The sequence below is a fragment of the Staurois parvus genome, unplaced genomic scaffold (genome assembly GCF_062004578.1).
Source record: "Staurois parvus isolate SC_StPar_1 unplaced genomic scaffold, SC_StPar_1.0 ptg000381l, whole genome shotgun sequence".
NCBI classification, from domain to species: Eukaryota; Metazoa; Chordata; class Amphibia; order Anura; family Ranidae; genus Staurois; species Staurois parvus.
In genome coordinates this window covers 1,278,080-1,299,885 of record NW_028318177.1, presented here as the reverse complement: position 1 = coordinate 1,299,885, position 21,806 = coordinate 1,278,080, and the positions used below count along the sequence as shown (strand labels likewise).

Genomic DNA, 21,806 nt, shown 5'->3' with positions numbered 1-21,806 from the left:
CAATATGACATTTGATAATGGGATTAAGCATAATGAAGCACTGATCTAAATGTACCTGTATTTTGTGATCCTCGTTAGTAATTTCAATGGCTTCTTGACTCTTCTCTAATGTAGTAAATAAAGAATTACAAGCCCTTAAATAAACAATATCAACAGTCAGTGAGGCTTGAAAAAGGACATTTCTTCAACTTGGCATCTGCAGTATAAAGGCATGATTCACTTAAAATCATTACAATGAATTAGCTCCATACAAGAAAAAATGCATAGATACATAAATATTTATATAATTTATAATATCTATGAAACTTTCTTAAGTGAACGTATAGATAAGCATAAATACAAGTTTGCCATTGCTTTCAAAAAGAATTAGCAAAAGTGTTTGCAGAGCAGGGTGGAATTCTCATGATAAATTCCTAGTGGTAATAACTTCTGTCTATTAATCAGATAATATTGTGATGTTCGTACTGTTAAAGGGGAACTTGACAGGTTAGGTTTATTAGCTTTCTCTTTTTGTATGCTATTAAAAAATATATTTGAAATGTAAGAGCTGTACCACCCTGGACTTCCAAACCTCAGACAGGCAAACACATAAGAGAGCACAGGTTGAAAATTAAGGGGATCTCAGCCAGAGGTACTCTTCGGGTTCCCTCCTTGTACAAGTACAAAGTTATATAGGGTATTGGGTATTAATGATGCAAGCTGGAAACCAAGCAGATTAATCCTAAAAACCAGAATGTAAGAAGTGAAAGGGAGAGCCACCCCACTTCCCTTGTTTACAGCTGGCAAATTTTGAAAAATAAAACTTTTCCTCTACATTTTTAGCTCCAGTAGCATGACAGGAGCACTGTTGGACCATTTAAAAACTAGCTTCTCTCCTTTTTTAAGGTGAAAAGATAAAGTGATTGTAAAGCGAACCTGGAGGTTCCCCATACCAGGTTTTCTATTTTGCACATACAAACCAGGGTTTGTTGCAAGTCCAACCCCTCCTGCTCCCAACTTTTCTATTGGCCACCAAATCCAAGGGGTGACCTCACTGGTCAACAAGAGCATAGGAAGCCATGCTAAGGTTCAACTATGGAAGTTGTGAGTAATATTTGCATTACATGCATGTGAAGATAAACCAGTGTTGGGTGAAGGCAACAAGAGGTGCTTGCTCTATAAACATGGGGCTCCCATAGAAGGGAGCAGCTTTTCTCAACCTTATTACCCAGAAGGAACCCTTGAAATCATTTTAAAGTCTCAAGGAACCATGCTAAAATTATTATATCCATATTTCATAGTGAAAAAGCACAATCAGTAAGCTGCTGAAAGTTTTAAATATGGCATACCTAGAATATTTGAAAACCAGAGCAGAATTTTTACACTTCCTTGCTCTATCCAACACAAACAATCATGAAATTGAATGAAAAATAATAGCCAGAGAAGAAATACGGACTATGGAATTGGAAATGTCCACTTACATTATTCATACATAGAAATGTGTCCCCTTACATTGGTGCTCAGTGGAGAAATGCCCCTTTACATTGGTAAGCAGTGGATAAATGGCCCTTTACTTTGGTGGTAAAGGAAGACATGCCCACTTACATTGGAGCTGAAAACTGTCCCCTTGCACTGGGGCACACTGTAAGTGGTAGATCAGTTAGTCATTGTCCATTGCTCAATGAACACCTAGTGACCTTTGGAGGAATCCTGGCAGAAAGTCTGTCTTAGAGAATGCCTGTACTGGTTGAAATACTGTATACAGGATGCCTGCTTTGTTAAGCTCAACTTTTGAAAATACTAGTTGCGTGGTTGTTGCACTGATCCAGCACAGAAAAAGGATTCTGATTTCATGGGCTGCATGGTTGTCACAGGTCTTTTACTCATAACGGTTACAGAGGAGGATCACCAATGGTGTTTAAAAATGTTCCTTCTTTGATGAACTTTAATATATTATCACACATGAAATCATATGGGCTTGAGAAACCACTTTTAACAGCAGTATCACATATGGCAACATTTAGAATCAGGCCCGAAGTAACAAAACTGGATTGCATACATTGTAAAATTATGTTTTGCATAATTGCGTAATTGAAAGACACCATATCCTTACCTTAGTTTAAATTGTGCACGTACTTCCCCATATTCTAGCTGAATAAGTTCATTGTAACAGGCCGTAACATTAGAGTTTTCTACATATCTCTGCAAGTGAGAAGACAGACACTGATAAATGACACTGCAGTATTTAACCATCTTAGGTCCATTCTACACTTTATGGTAAATTCAAAAATGTAAAACAAGAGGTACAATGTCAGTGTGGGTTAAATACTATAATGTCTAGTTAACCCCTCAGAAAGGGGTTGATTTTATAAAGGCAAACAGACTTTTCACTTTGCAAGGGAATTTTCCCCAGAGCTTAGGGAATACGGTGAAGTTTAATTTTGCAAAGAATACCCAATCATGCAAAGAAAGAAAAAAAAACAGGATTTTTTGCATGCACATGATTGGATGATGGAAGTTAGCAGAGTTACAACTCATTCACTTCCGGAGAAAATTCCCTTGCAACGTGAACAGTCTATTTGGCTTTAATCAATCAATTTTAAAGAGTGCTAGACCAAAAAGATTAATGCTGGAGACTGTGATCTCTTCTGCTGTCAACAGAAACACAAGTGCACATTTAAGGGAATCTGTGAATTTGCTCACCCCTCTCCCTACCTCACCCCCCCCCCCCCACTCTTTCACAGCTATGTTCTCTAGCAGGAGCATTAAGTCTAACCTCTATGAAGGCTCTGTTGTTGGAGGGAAGAAGGTCAGGTATCTGTCAGCCTCCCACAGATAAATGGGGTGGTGTAGGAGTGCAAAGAAGTATAGTAAAAAGGGAAGCCTGATCAAGAGAACTTTTCAGTTCAGGGATGTAAACATCCATTGTATTAGAAATAAGAATGGCAGTTCCTCTTTATGGACAGATCTGAGGTCAATAAGACCCAAATCTCTGCTCTACCTTTAAAAGCAAAATAAAAATTTGATCTTTTGCTTTAAAAAAGAAAAAAAAATGGCCTTGTTCGCAAGGCGCCAGAACTGGAAATGATGTCATGACATTGCTCCGGTCCTCCAAAGTCATAGAAGTGCTCAGAGATGATCTGGTCTCTGATTGCCTCTATGGCGAGGCGTACGACCTGTTGGATCATTTCTCGGGCCCACCAGTGAGAAAGGTAAGCCTGAGAAACACCGGCAAGCAGCGGGAGGGGGGAACGTTCCACAGCTTCTGAAAGCGATCCAGCGGCTCATTAGCCTCTAGGACCGCTTTCAAGAGAAAGCCTGTCATTGGCTAATAGCTTCAGGCATAACCCCGGTAAACCACTTGCTAACCACAACGTATATATACATATTGCGGTTGGCAAGTGGTTAAAAAACTTAAAGAACTATTTAGGTCAGATTCAGGAAAGTAAAAGATCAGACAATTAAAAAGGCATTCAATAATGGGGTTTAAAATAAAAAAAATGTGCTAAAAGGGTAAACTCCCTAAACCAACAGCTAGCACACCATTAGATACCAAATGGTAATATCAAATAAACCCAAAAGCAGTGCTCATAAAACAAAAACTAAGCAAAACTCAGTCCAGTATATGTGTGTATAGAAAAATGTCCATATAAACAAAGGAACTCCATTGTGATTTGTAAATGAAACAATCTTCATATAATATAAAAAAAAAAACTCCTCCAGTAAAAAAAAAAAATACTATGTGCACCCACACCAGTGTACAGGTCACAGGCTTACCAGAACGGTATGACCCACAAAGTGAGAAGTCATATAGTGCTTGAAAATGATTGGCTCAAATCCAGTAAATGAGATGTCACCACTTTACTCTAGTATGTATATCAGCAGCCACTCAGGGAAATGTTCACGGTAAAATGAGAATGCTCCACATAGTGTAAAATCAAAGGTATCCAATATTTGTTAAAAACAATGTATATATTGTAAAAGCATAGAAAGCGCTGTACAAATCAAACTTTCCAGGGGAATATGCAGATCACTTCCAGATTCCATAATACATGATGTTGTCACAAGGGCAGGCTCAACCCTACAAGTTTCGTCAAAAATTACCTCTTCTGGGGCTCATTATATGAAGATTATTTAATTCACAATGGAGTTCCTTTGGATTCAAAAAATGGGGACCTCATGTGGCTACTGTTCCTTCTCAAAATGCCAAAAAAGTCAGGTCTGAACATGGAAAAAAAACCTGTGCCTATGATACAATATAAGGCTTTTTTCCTTTGTTTTATGCAATCGATATCAGTAAGCTTGACACAATTAAAGGTTGACAGTGACACACAGACGTTCTCAGTGTTTTGAACACTGGACTATATAGTAAATTGTATTTAGCGATTTCACCAACTCAAAAAAGCCCTGTTTCAGTCACAGCACTGAAAGTACAATGAAAGATAAACTATGCACCATAAATCAAATTGTAAATAGTAAAGAAAGGGCAGTGATCTTAAAAGATCACCTTTGGGAACATGTTACACATTCCCCCCATTTTTAGGGTAGAACATGTACCATGTTCCCACTACTGCAGGCGCTGCCCGATTCCCCCCCCCCCTACTCCCTGTGACAGCAGTACGGGGAGAAGTTTCCCATACTAGCGGTCACTTTTTGAAAACAGCGTGGCTGTGCGGAGCTCCGCCCACACACCCATGCCATTCATTCATGCACTACAAGTACTGCCATCCTTTGCAGATGTCGGCTTGTAGTTCTCAATGAACTTCCACAACGCTGTTGAGCGCTGTGCTGGTTCATAGAATCTTCTGGTCAATGTAAAACTGCCTGTACGAGGTATGAGCAGACAGCTTACACTCACAGTTCTGCATGGCACCAGCCATCTGCTGATAGCTGGTGCAATGATTTACAGGCTCCAAAAAAATTAGTAAATGCCCATTTTTTTACCTGCAAAAAAATGGGCACTTATTTTTTTTTTTAAAGTGAACTTTTGTTTGCCTTGAGTTCTGCTTTAGGCCCCTTTCACATGGACCAATGTTTTAAGCAGGCCTGATCAGAATCTCCATGCAGCTCTCCAGGCAGGTGGATGTAAATGGACTTGTATCTGTTTACATCTATCTACCACTGAGTCAGTCTAGGTCTGGAAAAAGAAAAAAAAAAAAAAAAAAGATTAGTATCGCATGCTTTTCTATTATTTTTCTGGACCTAGACATGATGGATCGGAGGTAGCCTGATAAAAAGTTCACAGATTCCCAACTGAACAGTGCACCACATGAAACAAACATAAAAGGGCTATAAGATGTAAGGCAGAAAAAGAATGCCAAACATATCCTCCCATTGATTCTATTGGGAGGTAATTGCAGAAAGACTTGACCACAAGAAAGAATTCCACCAAACTAATAATATCCAAAAATATACTATATTACAAAGTTTATGTAAATGTTACTGTACTCATATTTGGATATTGTGATTTCGTTTTGGCGATATGATCATCTTTTTCTACAATGTGGTCTGCCTGACGTCTCAAAGCCATTTAACAATATGTTATGTTTAAGCTTCAGTTGAACATTTGATGTATAGCTTTCTACTCTGCAGTGCTCCTCTTGGATGTGACTGTAGATGAGGTAGAGGCAGAATGTGGAGAGCCAGTAAAAATGAAGATGCCGTGGAGGTGGGCTCCAGCTTTTTGCACATGGACCCTGGAATGAATGGGATGGTAACCCCTCTGTGATTGCTGTCCTATCTACACACCATATGTGTCCAGAACACTCAATCTCAGCACATATAAGGCACTATAGCATGTGTCGTGTGTTTGGAATGGTGTTTGTGCAACATGTAAGCAGGAGCTTCCAAAATTATCTGTGTGTTAAAAGTTATCTTCTACTATGTTATATGCCCTGTGTACGGTTATCCCAAATGTGTTTATGTATGAAAGTCATTTGCTACAATGTAAGTTTATTTCACTATAGGTTGAACTGTGGAAGAATTAACGCTGCTGGTCAGGTTTTCCTGCTCTTTTCAGGAAGGTTACCAAAATGTGCTGTCAGGGTGTACCACCCCTTGGGGGGAGCCCAGCTGGTGTTCCCAGTGGGGAATGGAGCCTGTGGATCTATATGGACTTGTATTATCTTAAAAGTGGAAGTAAACCCAATTTTGTATCTTTTACTACAGGTAAGCCTTTAATAAGGCTTACTTGTAGGTACTGTAAATATCTCCTAAACGTGCACTGTTTAGGAGATATTTACTGTAGACGTGGCGGTGATGTCACCGGCGCATGCACACTGCGCTCTCAATAGATGGCATGCAATCCATTGAGAGAGACGAGCCAAGGCCGAAACTCCCGCGTGCATGCGTAACAACATTGTGGCTTGGCCAATCAGATGGCCGCAGCTCACAGACCTGGAAGGAAGACCGAGTGAAGATGGAAGCCTCAGGGAACCATGACAGCACTCCGCTGGAGGACTTCATTTTCAGGTAAGTCTTTCATAATGTGCTAGTATGCAACACATACTAGCATATTATGCTCTTAACGTGCAGAAGAAGATTTTTTGGATTTTTTTTACGGTTTACTACCGCTTTAAGTGGACCCTGTTTATGGATTATTGCTACCTTATGGACTCTTGCATTAAAAAGGGCTCTTTTATGGACTTATGGCTGCCTGATTCAGGTATGACTACCTCATAGGGCACAGCTTTGGGGAATTTTGTACAGGAATGTGTGTGGAAAATGTCTTTGAGAACTGTTCCTATATTACCATTAACTTCTTCAGTAAAAGATCTTTAATGCTCACCTAATCTGCCTGGTCAGACGTCTCTAAAGGGGTGCATGTAAGGCGTACAAAAAGAACAGGGCTTACAACCGGGGACTGGAGAGATTAGAGAAGATACAGTACAGAAGTCTAACAAGCAGAGAAGCAGTACGGAGGAGGGTATATTGCCACTGCTAATGACTACCGCATTTGTGTCAACTGCTAAAGCAACCAACCAGTCAGGAAACTGGTGACAAGGCAGGGATGATGGACACTTTGGTAGTGAAGGGGTGTTATGCTTGACCCCTTCACTAGCAAACAGTTCACCACATGCTAGGTCCCTACCAGGGGACCTAGCCTGGAGTCATGGAGAGAGATGTAGAGGGGGGTTAGCCAAACATGGAGTTATGGAGAAGTGTATTTGCTGCGTCCATTAGTAACATAAACATTGTCATTGGGAGTGAGGTGACAGGACTGCTGAGTTGGTGGAGACCAGTACAAGCTCCGTACCAGCTCAGAAATGCACATCTGGAGAAAGGTGATCTTTAACAGAAGTTGAATCCGCAGTGCATTAGTGTCATCAGTGTGAGAAGTATGGCCATGGATTACAGAGTGACAACTTTGCAAGTTGTTCTGCTTGCTTCTAAGTCCAACTATAAATAAAGGCAATTTTATTTATTAGTTTTTTGATAGAGTGTAGATGCATTAGAACACCTATCAGTTTTTATTGCGATCTGTGCTCCTATTAGGGAGATTCACCTTCTCCTTCTGTCCTGTTTATTACTTTTCTGAGGACAACCAAAACTTTGGGATTTTCTGTTACTTTCTCTTTCAATAATAATGGTAGAGGAGAAATCTTCCAATGAGGACACTAGTTCTGGTAAACTGGGAGTCCCCAAAGAATTCCCTTAATTTGGAAGAATTTCCTCTTTCTTCCTGTTCGGCTATGGGACAGGAAGTGAAGAGAAATTTCCCCTATAGGACACAGATGGTGAAAAAAAAAATGTGACAGAGTTTATAACCCTCCTTTGCTCTATCAAAAATGAAATTAAATAAATAAAATTTGCCTACAGTTCTACTTTAATGTTGATTTTACATGCCTATGGCTCCTGCCTGCGATAGAGACATTAGCGAGTACAGTTCCACAGTGTCCCCACTAGGGTGTCTTAAGCCCTTCATGCCCAGGCGCCCTAAATAAAAACGTATGTCCTGCTTTGTCTGCCACCCTGAAAAACTCTTGTTGTTAACCTGTGCAAACCTTACTATAACCCTACCAGTGCACCCCTTCACTTTACAAGTATAATCTAAATCAGAGGTCTCCAAACTTTGTAAACAAAGGGGCAATTTACTGTCCTTCAAACTTTTGGGGAGCTGGATTGTGGCCGGTGGGAGAAGAAAATGTCCTGGCGTCAGTGGGAGTAGACAGTGCCCCATTGTTGGTATTAGGAAGAGTAATAGTGCTCCATCAGTGGTATCAATGGGAGGAATAGTGCCCCATCATTAGTGTCGGTGAAGGTAGGAATAGCTTCCCATCGTTGGTGTCAATGGGAGGAATAGTGCCCTATTGTTGGTGTCATTGGGAAGAATAGTTACATAGTTAGTCTGGCTGAAAAAAGACAAAAGTCCATCCAGTTCAACCATAGAAAAAAAAAAGTTATAATCCTATACTCACAGTTGATCCAGAGGAAGGCAAAAAAACCCCCCAGCAAAGCATGATCCAATTTGCACCTGCAGGGAAAAAAATTCCTTCCTGATCCCCCGAGAAGCAATCGGATATTCCCTGGATCAACTTTACCTATAAATGTTAGTATCCAGTTATATTCTGTGTATCTAAGAAACAATCCAGGCCTTTTTTTGAAGCAATCCACTGAGCTGGCCAGAATCAACTCTTGAGGGAGTCTATTCCTCATTTTCACAGCTCTCACTGTGAAGAAACCTTTTCGTGTTTGGAGATTAAATTTCTTTTCCTCCAGATATAAAGAGTGCCCCCTTGTCCTCTGCGATGACCTCAGGGTGAATAGCTCTACACCGAGGTCACTATATGAACCACTGATGTATTTATACATGTTGATCATATCCCCCCAATCTCCTCTTCTCAAGAGAGAATAAATTCAGTTCCTCTAATCTTTCTTCATAGCTGAGCTCCTCCATGCCTCTTATCAGTTTCGTTGCCCTTCTCTGTACTTTCTCCAGTTCCCCAATGTTCTTTTTGTGAATTGGTGCCCAAAACTGAACTGCATATTCCATATAAGGTATTACTGATAGTGCTCCATCATTGCTGTCAATGGGAGGCATAGCTCCCCATCGTTGGTGTCAGTGGTAGGGATAGCGTCCCATTGGTGTTACTGAGAGGAATAGTGTCCCATCATTGGTGTCATAGGAAGAATAGTTCCCCATTATTTGTTTTGCATTGTATTGGTATTGTTCTGTCACATGTTCTGTCCCCCTTTGTAATGTACAGCGCTGAGCGAACTATTGGCGCTTTATAAATACTGTATAATAATAATAAAAATCATTGGTGTCAGTTGGAGGAATAGTTCCCTATCATTGGTGTCAGTTGGAGGAATAGTGCTCAATCACTGGTGTTAGTGGGAGGAATAATTCCCCATCATTGGAGTCAGTGGGAGGAGTAGTGCCCCATCATTGGTATCAATAGTTGGATTGTGTCCATTTGTTGACGTCAGTGGTAGGATCTATGCCCCACTGTTGCAGACAGTGGGGGGGGAAATAATGACCCAAAGGCCACATAAAAGCAAGCAAAGGGCCACATCCGGCCCCTGGGCCACAGTTTGGGGACCACTGGTCCAGACACAGCAAAATTGTTAGACAGATTCCCTCTTGATATGTCTATAAGAAAGTCTCTCACGTCCTGTCCTTCTGCCTGTCCCCTCTCCTGTAACCTCCTGGAATTAGCTAGACTCTAGCTGTTGGAGCAGAAACGAAGCTGTGGCACAGCAGGCGGGAGGCCACGAACCACGGCCCAGTGGCTGAAAAACAGAGAGAGTTGCTGGAGCATATAAAAGGCTGCGGCCTGGCAGGAGGGAGGCTGCGGCCCGGTGGTTAAGATTCGCTGCTCAAAGGCAATATGGGTGGCTAAATAGTCAGAATCATTGAAAACAGTCATAATATGCATTTTAAATGGAGAGTGTGACATATAAAAAAAAACCTGCAGTCAACGCATTCTAACATTTGATTCCTAAAAAAAGATTGTGTGTTGATCCCTGAAACAATGGCTTGCCTATAAATGTTATCCTGTTATATTTTGTGTATTTAGGAATGCATTCAGCTCTTTTTTTTTTAAATAATCTACTTTGATGTTGTATAAGACCTATAGGTTTATCAGTGTGGAGGCCATAAGTCACACGGACACGCCTATAAAAGTTAAAAATTGTGCTACATAAATCGAGACACGCAAGGCCTGTGTGTTTTTTAGTGCTGTTTGCAGAAACACACTACAGTCTATTTAACCACTTCAAGTCCGGACACTTTCACCCCCTTCCTGTCCAGGCCAAATTTCATCTTTCAGTGCTATCACACTTTGAATGACAATTGCGCGGTCATGCAACATTGTACCCATATGAATTTTTTAGCATTTTCTTGAGACAGATAAAACTTTATTTTGATAGTATTTATTCACCAGTGGGATTTTAATTTTTTTGCTACATAAATGAAAAAGTCCAAACATTTTGAAAAAAAAGTTTGCAAATAAATAATCTTTCTTCATAAATCTTGGCTAAAATGTATTCATCTATCTTTTTATCAAAAACAAAATAACCCAAATTAGTTTATAACCAAAAATTTTAATTTTTCAAAAACATTTTTGACATTTTTATTTTATTTTTATATATTATTTATTTTTTTATTTTAACATACTGTCACCCTAGCAGTACAGTGTCACCATAGTGACACTGTACTACGTGTGGGGGGTAATGATGATTTTTTTTGTTTTTACACTGATTGTTTTTACACCCATAAAGGCTGTTAAAGTAATCATATCTCCTTCCCTCTGGCTGCATTCTTGCAGCCATTGAGAAATACTGTTTGAGCTGTGATTGGTCACAGCTTATCATATGGTACAAGGCCGTTGTGAATAGCCTTGTACCATGAGACCTCTGTGATCATTCACAGATTTCACACGTAGTAAGCAATGATGTCAGAAGTGACATCTTGCTTACTACTCTGCATGTGAAAAACTCTGCATTTGCCAATCAGTGATCACATGATCGGGACCTCACACAGAGGTCCCATACAGCGATCAGTGTTCCGCCGTGTCCAGAGGACACAGCGAGCACCGGATCGCAGTGGCATGCGCTCCCAGGGAGCACGCACAAGCAGGGAAGCGGGGAGGACGTTTATAAAACAGCCACCCGCTACTGCAATGCTCCCGTCTGGCTGTTTATATACATGGGCCGGATGGAAAGTGGTTAATATGGTTTAATATGGTTTCCTATGGGACACGTTCACATCTATGTTTTTTTGTGGGGCTGCATTTTTGGAAAGAGTCAGGGACTTTTTTTAAATGCAAAACATTTCATTTTTGGTTCAACAGACTTCAATGTAGATACTGCAGAAAACGCATGTAGTGCATTTTTAATGCGTTTTTAATCTGCACAGCAACAAGTTGGCCCAAAAAAACCCCCTCAATATACGGCAAAAACACACGTGATAAACCACAAAACACACTGCAAAACAGACAAAATGCAAACTGCATTGATGTGAACCTAGTCTGGCAATGATGTGCAGGGACACAGTATGAGCTGGTTAGTAGGTTGGGCTAAACATATACTAGGGCAGCACAGTGGCTAATGCAGGCCATAGATGGATCGAAAATTGGCAGATTTTCGCACCGTTAATGGGTTTATTGGTCGGCCGTTTTTCTGTATTTTGTCAGATTTTTTTGATCGGTAAAGTTGGAAAAAAATTGGCCGATTTTGCCGATCGGCCGATTTTCGCGGCAATGATGGGCAAATCAGACGATCTTTTCACCGATAAAAAATCTGCGCATGAGCCGTGACCTGCAAGAAAAAGAAGAAAAAAAGAAGGAGAAGGAGAAGAAGAAGAAGAAAAAGAAGAAGAAAAAAAATAAAAAGAAGAAGAAAAAGAAGAAGAAGAAGAAAAAAAAAAGAAGAAGAGAAAGAAGAAGAGGAAGTAGAAGAGAAAGAAGTAGAAGAGAAAGAAGAAGAAGAGAAAGAAGAATTCCAGTCCACTATTATATTTGACATGAAAAAGTATTGCGTTTGCAACAATGTATCTATTTGTATCCGAAAAAACCATCTGTATCCGAAATGGATTCAAACAGATACAATGTTGCAACCACAATACTTTTTAATGTCAAATATAATAGCGGGGCTCTCTGCAGGGACAGAAGTAATTAAATGCCGGCCGTAGACGGGAAGAAAATCGACCGATTTTTTTTTACTGTTGGTGGTAACGTCGGCCTATTGAACAACCGATTTTTTGTTAAAAAACTGGCCGGTTTTCTCCCCGTCTATGGCCTGCATAAGTGGTTAGCACTTCTGCATGGCAATACTAGGGTCGTTGGTTCAAATTCCAACCACGGCACCACCTTCTTGGAGTTTGCATGTTCTTCCTGTGGCTGTGTGGGTTTCCTCCGGTACTCCGGTTTCCTCCCACACTCTAAAGTCATGCTAGTAGGTGAATTGGCTCCTGTCTAAATTGGCCCTAGTATGTGTATGTATGAATGTGAGTTAGGGACCTTAGATTGTACGCCCCTTGAGGGTTAGGGACTGATGTGAATGTACAATATATATGTAAAGTGCTGCGTAAATTGATGGTGCTATACAAGTACTCGAAATAAATAAATAATAAATAATAATACCACTTTAATTTGTAAACCAAGTTTTTTCAGCTAATGCAGGTCAATCAGTGGAACAACAAGCCAATCACAAACACTTTACCGCATACCAGATGGTGCATGGTTTAGCTATGTTTAAAGTGTTTTACAAAAGCCCCTTATGCAAGTCTACTATTCCCCTGAATAGTACATACCGCCGCTCCTTACTGTCACTGTGTTACAAGTCTGTAAAATTCCTAGGTGTGGACTAATAGCCTTAGGTTTTATTTAGTACACAGTAATTAAAGTTGACAAAAGACCAGAACCCAGCAATTACAACTTATTCAAGGTGTATAATTAGAACAGTAACTGTTTGGCAATACAATACCTCAGTGAGACTGGAACACAGATGCATCCTTCTTCACCTTGTCACTAATAAATCCTACTTAAAGGACCAGAGCGCTGAGCAAAGTGGGAAAGTGTTAGCTGTGTGCAGGCAGTCTATGGAAGTGAATGCAGACACATGGGTTGCACGAGCACAGCTGTATGACATAAAGACCGACAATGTGCATTTGGGGTTGTGGATCGGCTCCTGCACACCTGTCAAATTTGGCATGTTCAATCAATTCCATAGGCTGCCTGTACACAGCTCAGGGTGGATGCAAATTTTCTGTTGCAATCGTTGTCACCCTAGGACATTAGGTGTGTTACTGTCTGTTCAGGATTTCTTTTTTTTTTCTGCTTGATCTAAGAAAACTTAGGCCGGCCATACATGCGTCGAAATTCGACCGATTGTTCGTCTGAAAATCGAACCTAAGAATAATTGCATAATTTTCGATCTGTTAGTGGGTCAATGGCACCTGACGATTTTCGTGGTTCCTCCCCTTTTCGGTGATCGGGCATGTTGGAAAATTCATGAAAAACTACCGATTTTCGACTCAGTGATGGTCAAATCGTACGATCGTTTTTCCAAAAAAGAATATGCGCATGAGCCGTGACCTGGAAGGCACAGAAGTTTTGCCTGTTATATGGGGTGAACTTTATGACTTGGTCGGCCGATTTTCGAAAGCATTGATAGCACCATCAGACTACCGAGCGAACGACGTTTTCGATTTTCGGACGAAAAATCGTTCGGAATTCGAACCATGTACGGCCTGCATTAGGCAGCCACCACATCTATAAAATGGTACACTGCAATATATACGTTTTGCTCTTGGGTTTAAACACACTTTAAATGTTGTCTGTGTACCTGTCATTTCCTAATACATTTTAAAGAGGATCTCCGGGTATGGCTATTTTACAGTAAATATGGTTACATAATGTGGCGGGCATTCTGACACTGAGAGGGAACTGACTTGGTATCCCTGACATCCCCAGTGACACAATACAGTGATCAATGCTAAAAAAGAAAAATTGTTCAGAATTCGAACCATGTATGACCTGCATTAGGCAGCCACCTCATCTATAAAATGTTACCCTGCAATATATATATTTTTTGTTCTTGGGTTTAGACACCCTTTAAATGTTGTCTGTGTACCTGTCATTTCCTAATACATTTAAAGAGGATCTCCAGGTATGGCTATTTTAAATACGGTTACATTGGTGGACCAATGTAAGGCCTCCTTCACACGGGCGTTCCGTCTGTCCGTTTTTCATCTGTCTCTTTACGGATGAAAAACGGACACCCATGTATTTCTATGGACTAGCAGATGTAAACAGATGACCATCTGTTTACATCCGTTAATCACTTGCCCTCCTGAGGATTTACCCCCCTTCCTGACCAGGACATTTTTTGCGTTACGGCGCTGCGCTACTTCAACTGACAATTGCACGGTCATCCAACGCTGCACCCAAATGAAATGTACGTCCTTTTTTTCCCACGAATTGAGCTTTCTTTCAGTGGTATTTGATTGCCTGTGCGTTTTTTATTTTTTGCGCTATGGAAAAAAAAAAAAAAGACCAACAATTTTGAGGAAAAAACTATATTTTTGACATTTTGCTATTAACCACTTGCCCTCCTGTGGATTTGCCCCCCTTCCTGACCAGGCCATTTTTTGCGTTAGGCGCTGCGTTACTTTAACTGACAATTGCGTGGTCATGCAACGCTGCACCCAAATTAAATTGACGTCCTTTTTTCCCACGAATTGAGCTTTCTGTCCGTGGTATTTGATCACCTGTGCAGTTTTTATTTTTTGCACTATAAAAAAAAAAAAAAACTCGCCATGCCTCTTATGAAGTACGTCGGACTGTCTACTTTGCAAAAAGGGGTCATTTGTGGGATATCTGTACTGTTCTGACATTCTTGGACCTCAAGAAATTAGATTGGCTGTCAGTACTTCAGGATTGATCAATATTCAGATATATCCCATAGTTTGTGAACTCTATAACTTTCCTACAGACTAAATAATAAATACTAATTTGGGTTATTTTCACCAAAGACATGTAGCAGAATACATCTTGGCCTAAATTTATGAAGAACAATTATTTATTTGCAAACTTTTATAACAGAAAGAAAAAAGTGGGGTTTTTTTTCCAAAATTTTTGGTCTTTTTTTGTTAATTTAGCAAAAAATAAAAACCCCAGTGGTGATTAAATACCACCAAAAGAAAGTTCTAGTTGTGTGAAGAAAATGCTACATTTTTAGTTTGGGTACAGTGTTGTATGACCGTGCAATTGTCATTCAAAGTGTGAGAGCGCTGAAACCTGAAAAATGGCCTGGGCAGGAAGGGGGTAAAAGTGCCCTGTATGGAAGTGGTTAGACATGCGGTATATTTGAAATGTATTTTTCATATATTTTGTAATAAAAACACATTTCAACATGCAGTGTGTACGTGTATGTATGTATATATATATATATATATATATATATATATATATATATATATTGAATATGGCCAAAATTGTAGCATTTCAAATATGTGGCAATATATTTGGGAAGAATATTTTTTAAATATATTTCAAATGTATATTTCTTCCATGTGGGTTGGCCTGGAGTGTTATTATGACTTTTGGGACAACTACTAACATTGCGCCCTTCTTTTTCCTTTAGTAACTTTTTTTGGTGCTGGGCGCCTAGGTGCAAACAAATAACATTTATGTTCGCAGTATTCTTCTGTCCGATTACTTGTTCTGGGGTTTTTATTGTTTCTTTTTTTGTTACTTGTTTAATGTAAGTTTTTTTCTTCGTTTGATTTTTTTTGCATATACATGGATGTACCTATTTGTTGCAGCGGTTTGTGTGAAATACTCCAGAGCTGTGACAATTCCCTTTCTATACACTATTTTCTGCATAGTACTTTGCCACTGTATTGGCTTGACAAGTATAATTTGTATGTGCAATTAAAAAAAAAAAAAAAAAAAGTAGTTTTGTCTAAAGCTGGGCTTTAAATTCAGTGTGGCCCTCAGACAAGGTTATAGACCAGGCAATGCTGCCTGGGTAACTAGATTGGCTAAACAGCATAATAAATTCTTTTTTGTATTCATCTTTTTTGAGTTTAGAAATTCATATATCAGTAAGAGAGTACATTTTGGGGCCCTTTGTGTATGCAGTGTACACAACACCTCCGGCTGCCTTGAATGCAAGAAATCAACATCTGAATTCTTCATAAACGCAGATTTCCGTAGCTAGTGGTAGATGAAAATGCAAAGTTGTTGACCAGCTTGCCATTCATCTCAATGACCACCACTAGTGACCATTGGCAAAGTCCAAATGAAAAGCATGGCGGTGTCAGTGCTGGCTGCAGACCATCTGCTCCTCCTTCATCAGAGAGTGCCAAAATCTGACCATCCTTCAAGAGCAACTTTCTTTTCTGAGTATTGAAGTATAGTAAAAATGCTGAAAATATACAGAGATTATATTACAGTGGATCACTCACTGCAAAGTTTTTATTTTTTGCCATGGTGGCCATAGATCAAAGTATAGGCCAAGCTGAAGCAGCTCGAGAATATTCTTCTTTTGCAAATGTTCTCTGCATATTCCAGGAAAAATGGGCTCTACAACTGTCATGTCATCTTCAGATTTCACAAGTGAACTCAACATGCACACAATATGGATGCGGCTGGTCTTGTGAAATGTAACACATAAAACTCAGGCCTATGCAAACACATCTGTTTCAGCATGTTCTGCCTCCTGTACAACAGATGGAACAAATGAAAACAGCAGAAACTAAACATGACACCTGAATTTTGTTCAACTCAGGCTTCAAACACTGAAAGCAGCATACTTGTAAATAAGCCACAGGCTGGTCAATGGGTATTGTACCGAATACCAGTCACTCTTATCACATGTATATACAGTACCAGTGCTCTGATGTTCCTATGCAGTACATCTCTGCAATAAATGCACATTGCCGCATGGTCTGTCCATTTAACCCTTTCATTTTAGGCCTGAAGATTACATGAAACCTCCAAACATGATATATTTTATGAAAGCAGACACCCTAGAGAATAAAATAGTGGTAGTTCCATTTATGTCACACAATATTACCGCACAGGAAATATTTTAATAAAAAACACACTAAAGTGAAGTTCAGGGCACATAAACGCAATAAATCACCCAAATTTGTAATAAAATATAAAAGAAGAGGTTGCACAGAGTAAATAGATACCCAACATGTCAAACCTTAGGTTTGTATGCACCTGTAAAATGGCAACAAATTTCATTACTTTATACTTTCTATAGGCTTCAAAAGCCCCCTATAGGTCATCAGTTTATAGTTACAGAGGAGGTCTTGTGCTAGAATTGTTGCCCTCACTCCGGCGTGCGCGGTGATATGCAATATTGTGTATCGCAATCAATGTTTCCATTGGTTTATGTTATTATTGTGTATGACGGGGTGAAGAGAGCCTCAATATTTTTTTTTGGGGGGGGGGGGGGGATTTTATGTGCTTGTGTGTAACTTTAATTTTTTGTAATTAAAATTTTTCATTACATAATGGACAAAAAGTCCCCTAAGTGATGATTTTTAGGTGACATGTCTCCACTGGGCTCCACTGAATGTATTGCAATGCAGATCACACTGCAATACATTCCTTCCCGGCTTTGCTAGCCAAGGAAAGAGTCATACACGTTGCTTTCCAGGTCACCAACAAGAAGGGGAGGAGAGCGGACATGTGTCCACTCTCCTCCCTTCCCTGTACCCAGCAGCACCCACCATCATGTGTCAGTCCCGGGCCCACAGATGGGCAAGCGGAGCCTGGAATACATGGTGGGGGTGTGACCGGGGGGGAGGGGGGTCGCCAACCAAATGCTTCCACCTGGCAGGAAGGAGTCTCCTTGTCAGTTTTACTTAGTCTTTTTAATGTGGAGGAACCCTTGAAAGAATTTTTGGGTCTCAGGGAACCCTTGATATGAATTACTATATCTTCAGTTCAGAGTACATTGACATAATCATTTAGTTAAGATATAAGAATAAATAAAAGAACACCAAATGTGTCCTACTTAGGCTACATTCACACAGGCATTTTGCCCTGATGTGAATGGCAGTGACAGGAAACTACTGAGACCTGGAGCTGTGTTTGACACTTGTGAGTGGCTAGCTGTGGCCACTGAGCCTGTATACTTCAATGACAGGTTGTAGGTGGCCACAGTTATCCGTGACTGTTGGCACAGCCAGTGATTGCCTGTGGTGATCATTGCTGGATGCACACTGTGCAAACAGCCACGAATAGCTGTGGTCGCCGACAATCCTTCATTAACCGCTTCACATCTGGCCACTGTAGATAAAAGAGTAGGTGGGACAAGTGGCAATCTGGCAGGATGTGTCCGTATATACCCTCACTCCTTGTGCCGCACAGTGGCTCGATACTGTGATGACTGTGTCCCTCGGACACCGTCCATCGCAGATCGAGAGATCTGCCCTCTGACTGGCCCTCCTGATCATGTGATGGCTGTGTCCAATAACAGCCATCACATAATGAAAACACAAACAAGTGTCTCTGTATTAGCTGTCCTCCTCACACAGAGAGCACAAGTGAGGAGAGGGAGAGCCATTTTGTGCAGCCTGTCAGGGATCTGTGTGTAATTGCTGATTTTACAGTTAATTGCCTGAGTGGACCATAATCATCTGTCAGTGTCCCAGTGAAAACATGTGCCATAGTTTCCCAGTGCACAACATCTGCAGTAGTGTCCCAGTGCACATCAACAGTCGGTGTGCCAATGGACCATCAACATCTGTCCATGTCCCTGTGCAGAACATCTGCAATAATGTCCCCGGGCACATCATATGTGGTTTACACCATACTTGGGAGGTGTAATTCTAAGTATGCCTGTGCTGTGTGTTAGAAATATCTTAGAAACTGACAAATTTGTTAAAAAAAATTTTTTTAATTTTCCTCCCACACTTTCCATAGAAAACACATTGGGGTGTTTGCTTTCCAAAATTTGGTCATTTTGTGGGTGTTTCCATTGTCCTGGTGCTCCAGGGCCCTCAAAAATGTGATGGGTAGTCAGGAAATTAGATGTGTACTTATGCTCCTTGAAAGTCTAATGGTGCTTCTTGGATTTTGGGACCCAATATGTGGATAGGCTGTGAAAACATCTCACACATGTACACTATATTGCCAAAAGTATTGGGACGCCAGCCTTTACACACACATAAACTTTAATGGCATCCCAGTCTTAAGCTGACCATACACGTGTAGATTTTCGGAGAAGAATAATTTGTACAAAAAGTCGTACAAAAATTGAACATTTGGTGAATGGACGAATGTCGTTTGAAAATTGTCTTTTGATTTTAACATTCGAGTTTAAAATGATTGTAATTTCTTAACAATAACCACATTTACTGGCTGAAAATTTGTTTGATCGAGAAAAGTTTTCTTTCCTACCCCTTCGAATTTTCCCATCACTGCTGTCGAAAACAAACATCGATTTGACCCCACTAACGATTAGAAAATCAAACAAGTATTCTTGAACTGAAAAATTTAGAATGAAAATCTATACGTGTATGGCCAGCTTTAGTCCGTAGGGTTCAGTATTGAGTTGGCCCAGCCTTTGCAGCTATAACAGCTTCAACTCTTCTGGGAAGGCTGTCCACAAGGTTTAGGAGTGTCTATGGGAATGTTTGTCCATTCTTCCAGAAGCGCATTTGTGAGGTCAGGCACTGATGTCGGACGAGAAGGCCTGGCTCGCAGTCTCCGCTCTAATTCATCCCAAAGGTGTTCTATTGGGTTGAGGTCAGGACTGCACTGGATATCACTGCATTGCACTTGATGATGTAAGGTTTGGATGCAGCTGCTTGACCATGGAAACCCATTCCATGAAGCTCTCTACACACTGTTGTGCTAATCTGAAGGCCACACGAAGTTTTGAATTCTTTAGCTACTGACTCTGCAGACAGTTGGTGACTTCTGCACAGTGTGCGCTTCAACATGCACTGACCCCGCTCTGTCATTTTACGTGGCCTACCACTTGGTGGCTGAGTTGTGAGTTGCTAGTGTTCCCAGTTGCTTCCACTTATTATAATACCACTAACAATTGACTGTGAAATATTTAGTAGCAAGGAAATTTCACGGAGAGCAGAATGTGTTTTAGGGTGTAATTGCAAGTATGCCTATGCTGTATGTGAGAAATGTTGTGACAATTTTGTAGGGAAAAAAATTATTTAGGTTTTTTCAATTTCCAAAGAATTGTGGGGAAAAAAGTCCCTCAAGGTATCTACTTTCCAAAAAGGGGTTATTTGAAGGGTATTTGTACTGCTCTGTCCTTTTAGGGCCTCAGGAAATGAGAGGCAGTTAGTATATCAGAAATTATCAAGTTTCATATACATGTACCAAAAGCTTGTAGACGCTATAACCTTCACACAGACTATGCACTGATTTAGGTTATTTTCACCAAAGAAATGTAGCAGATAAAATGTTTGCATTTTTTTTTTCTAAATTTTTAGTCTTTTTTCGTTTATATAGCAAAAAGTTAAAAACCCTGTTGTGATTAATACTACCAAAAGAAAGCTCTATTTGTCTCCAGTAAATTATAAAATTTGCATGTGGGTAGTGTTGCATTACTGAGTAATTGTCATTCAAAGTGTGAGAGCACTGAAAGCTGAAAATCGGCTTGGGCAGGACGGGGATGAAAGTGTCCGGTATTGAGGTGGTTAAAGTGTATAGGCTCAGGGGACGCAGCTAGTCACCCATTGGTGTCAAATACAGTTGCAGGAATCAGTATATTTCTGCTGCTGCCATGCACACCGTATTTGACAATAAGAACTGCTACTGATAACAATATATTTTGATACATGTATTTCCAGTAAAAATAATAAAACAAATAAAAATAATGGCCAAAAGAAGAAACGTAGACAGTGAAAACTGTAGTGCTCCCTCACATGGTATTTAATGAAAAAGTGCCTCCTTACACTGGAGTTCAATAAAAATGGCTTCCTTACTTTGGTAGTCAGTGGGAAAAAGACCACCTTATACTGATGGTTATTGAGACAGGAGCACCATTAAACTGGCAGTCGGTGGAAGAATGCCCCTTACACTTATGGTCAGCAGGAAGAATACCTTCTTTACAGAGAGCTAAAAAGATCCTTGGTGTCACTGGTAACTTATCCCAAAGACTCATACTCAAGAACCCCCAGCAACTTCTGGAGGAGCCCTAGGGTTCCATGGAACACTGGTTGAGAAAGGCATCTCTAGAACATGGAGACTAATTGTTCCACGGTCCAAGATAAGAACTAGGAGGGCTAATTAGACTCCTTGACATGACAATAACACAGGAAATGTACAGAGGACACAATACACGGCTCTGAATTTCTGACATGATCAAAAGCTAATTTTGGGCATGTATTGAACAGATATAACAACATGCTTCCAATAGAATACTTAACAGCCAAGAAGGTAGCAAATAAGAGAAGTTCATTATTACGGTTTATGGACACTTTATTAAAGAATAAAAACAAATATTGCACTTACCCTGGTAAACCCAGCAGATATTAGGGGCATTACTGACGTTTCATCTCGATCACTTTGTCTTCATTAGCGGGACATAAAAAGAGAAAAACATATATTAAACAGTGAGCATTATTTAACACAATGAAAATATGCAAAAATAGTATAAATGTCTATTTTGAACTGGAATGCAGTTTGATTAAATGAGTATTGGAAAAATAATACAATTTTTCATTAAAATTTATGATAGACATTTAGGCTCCATGCACACAAGTATTTTTTTAAGCTCCTAGAAGCTGTTATCAGCACATTTTTTTCTGCTCCTAGAAGTTAAATAGTGTTCTCCTATGTGTCCATGCACACTAGTTTAGGCTATTAGCATTTTTTGAGTTTAAGCATCTA

General features: G+C 40.1%; 1 protein-coding gene across 2 annotated transcripts in view; it reads right to left on the bottom strand.

The window, feature by feature from the left end:
* Nucleotides 1–21,806, bottom strand: part of PDE8A (phosphodiesterase 8A) — a 413,353-nt gene that overhangs the window by 68,052 nt on the left and 323,495 nt on the right. For both annotated transcript variants that reach the window (XM_089685705.1, XM_089685704.1), the window contains exons 5-7: nucleotides 21,429–21,486; nucleotides 2,093–2,181; nucleotides 56–134 (exon numbers count right to left, since the gene is read on the bottom strand). In XM_089685705.1, coding sequence (XP_089541831.1) covers nucleotides 56–134; nucleotides 2,093–2,181; nucleotides 21,429–21,486 — 226 coding nt within the window. The remainder of the gene's footprint in view (nucleotides 1–55; nucleotides 135–2,092; nucleotides 2,182–21,428; nucleotides 21,487–21,806) is intronic.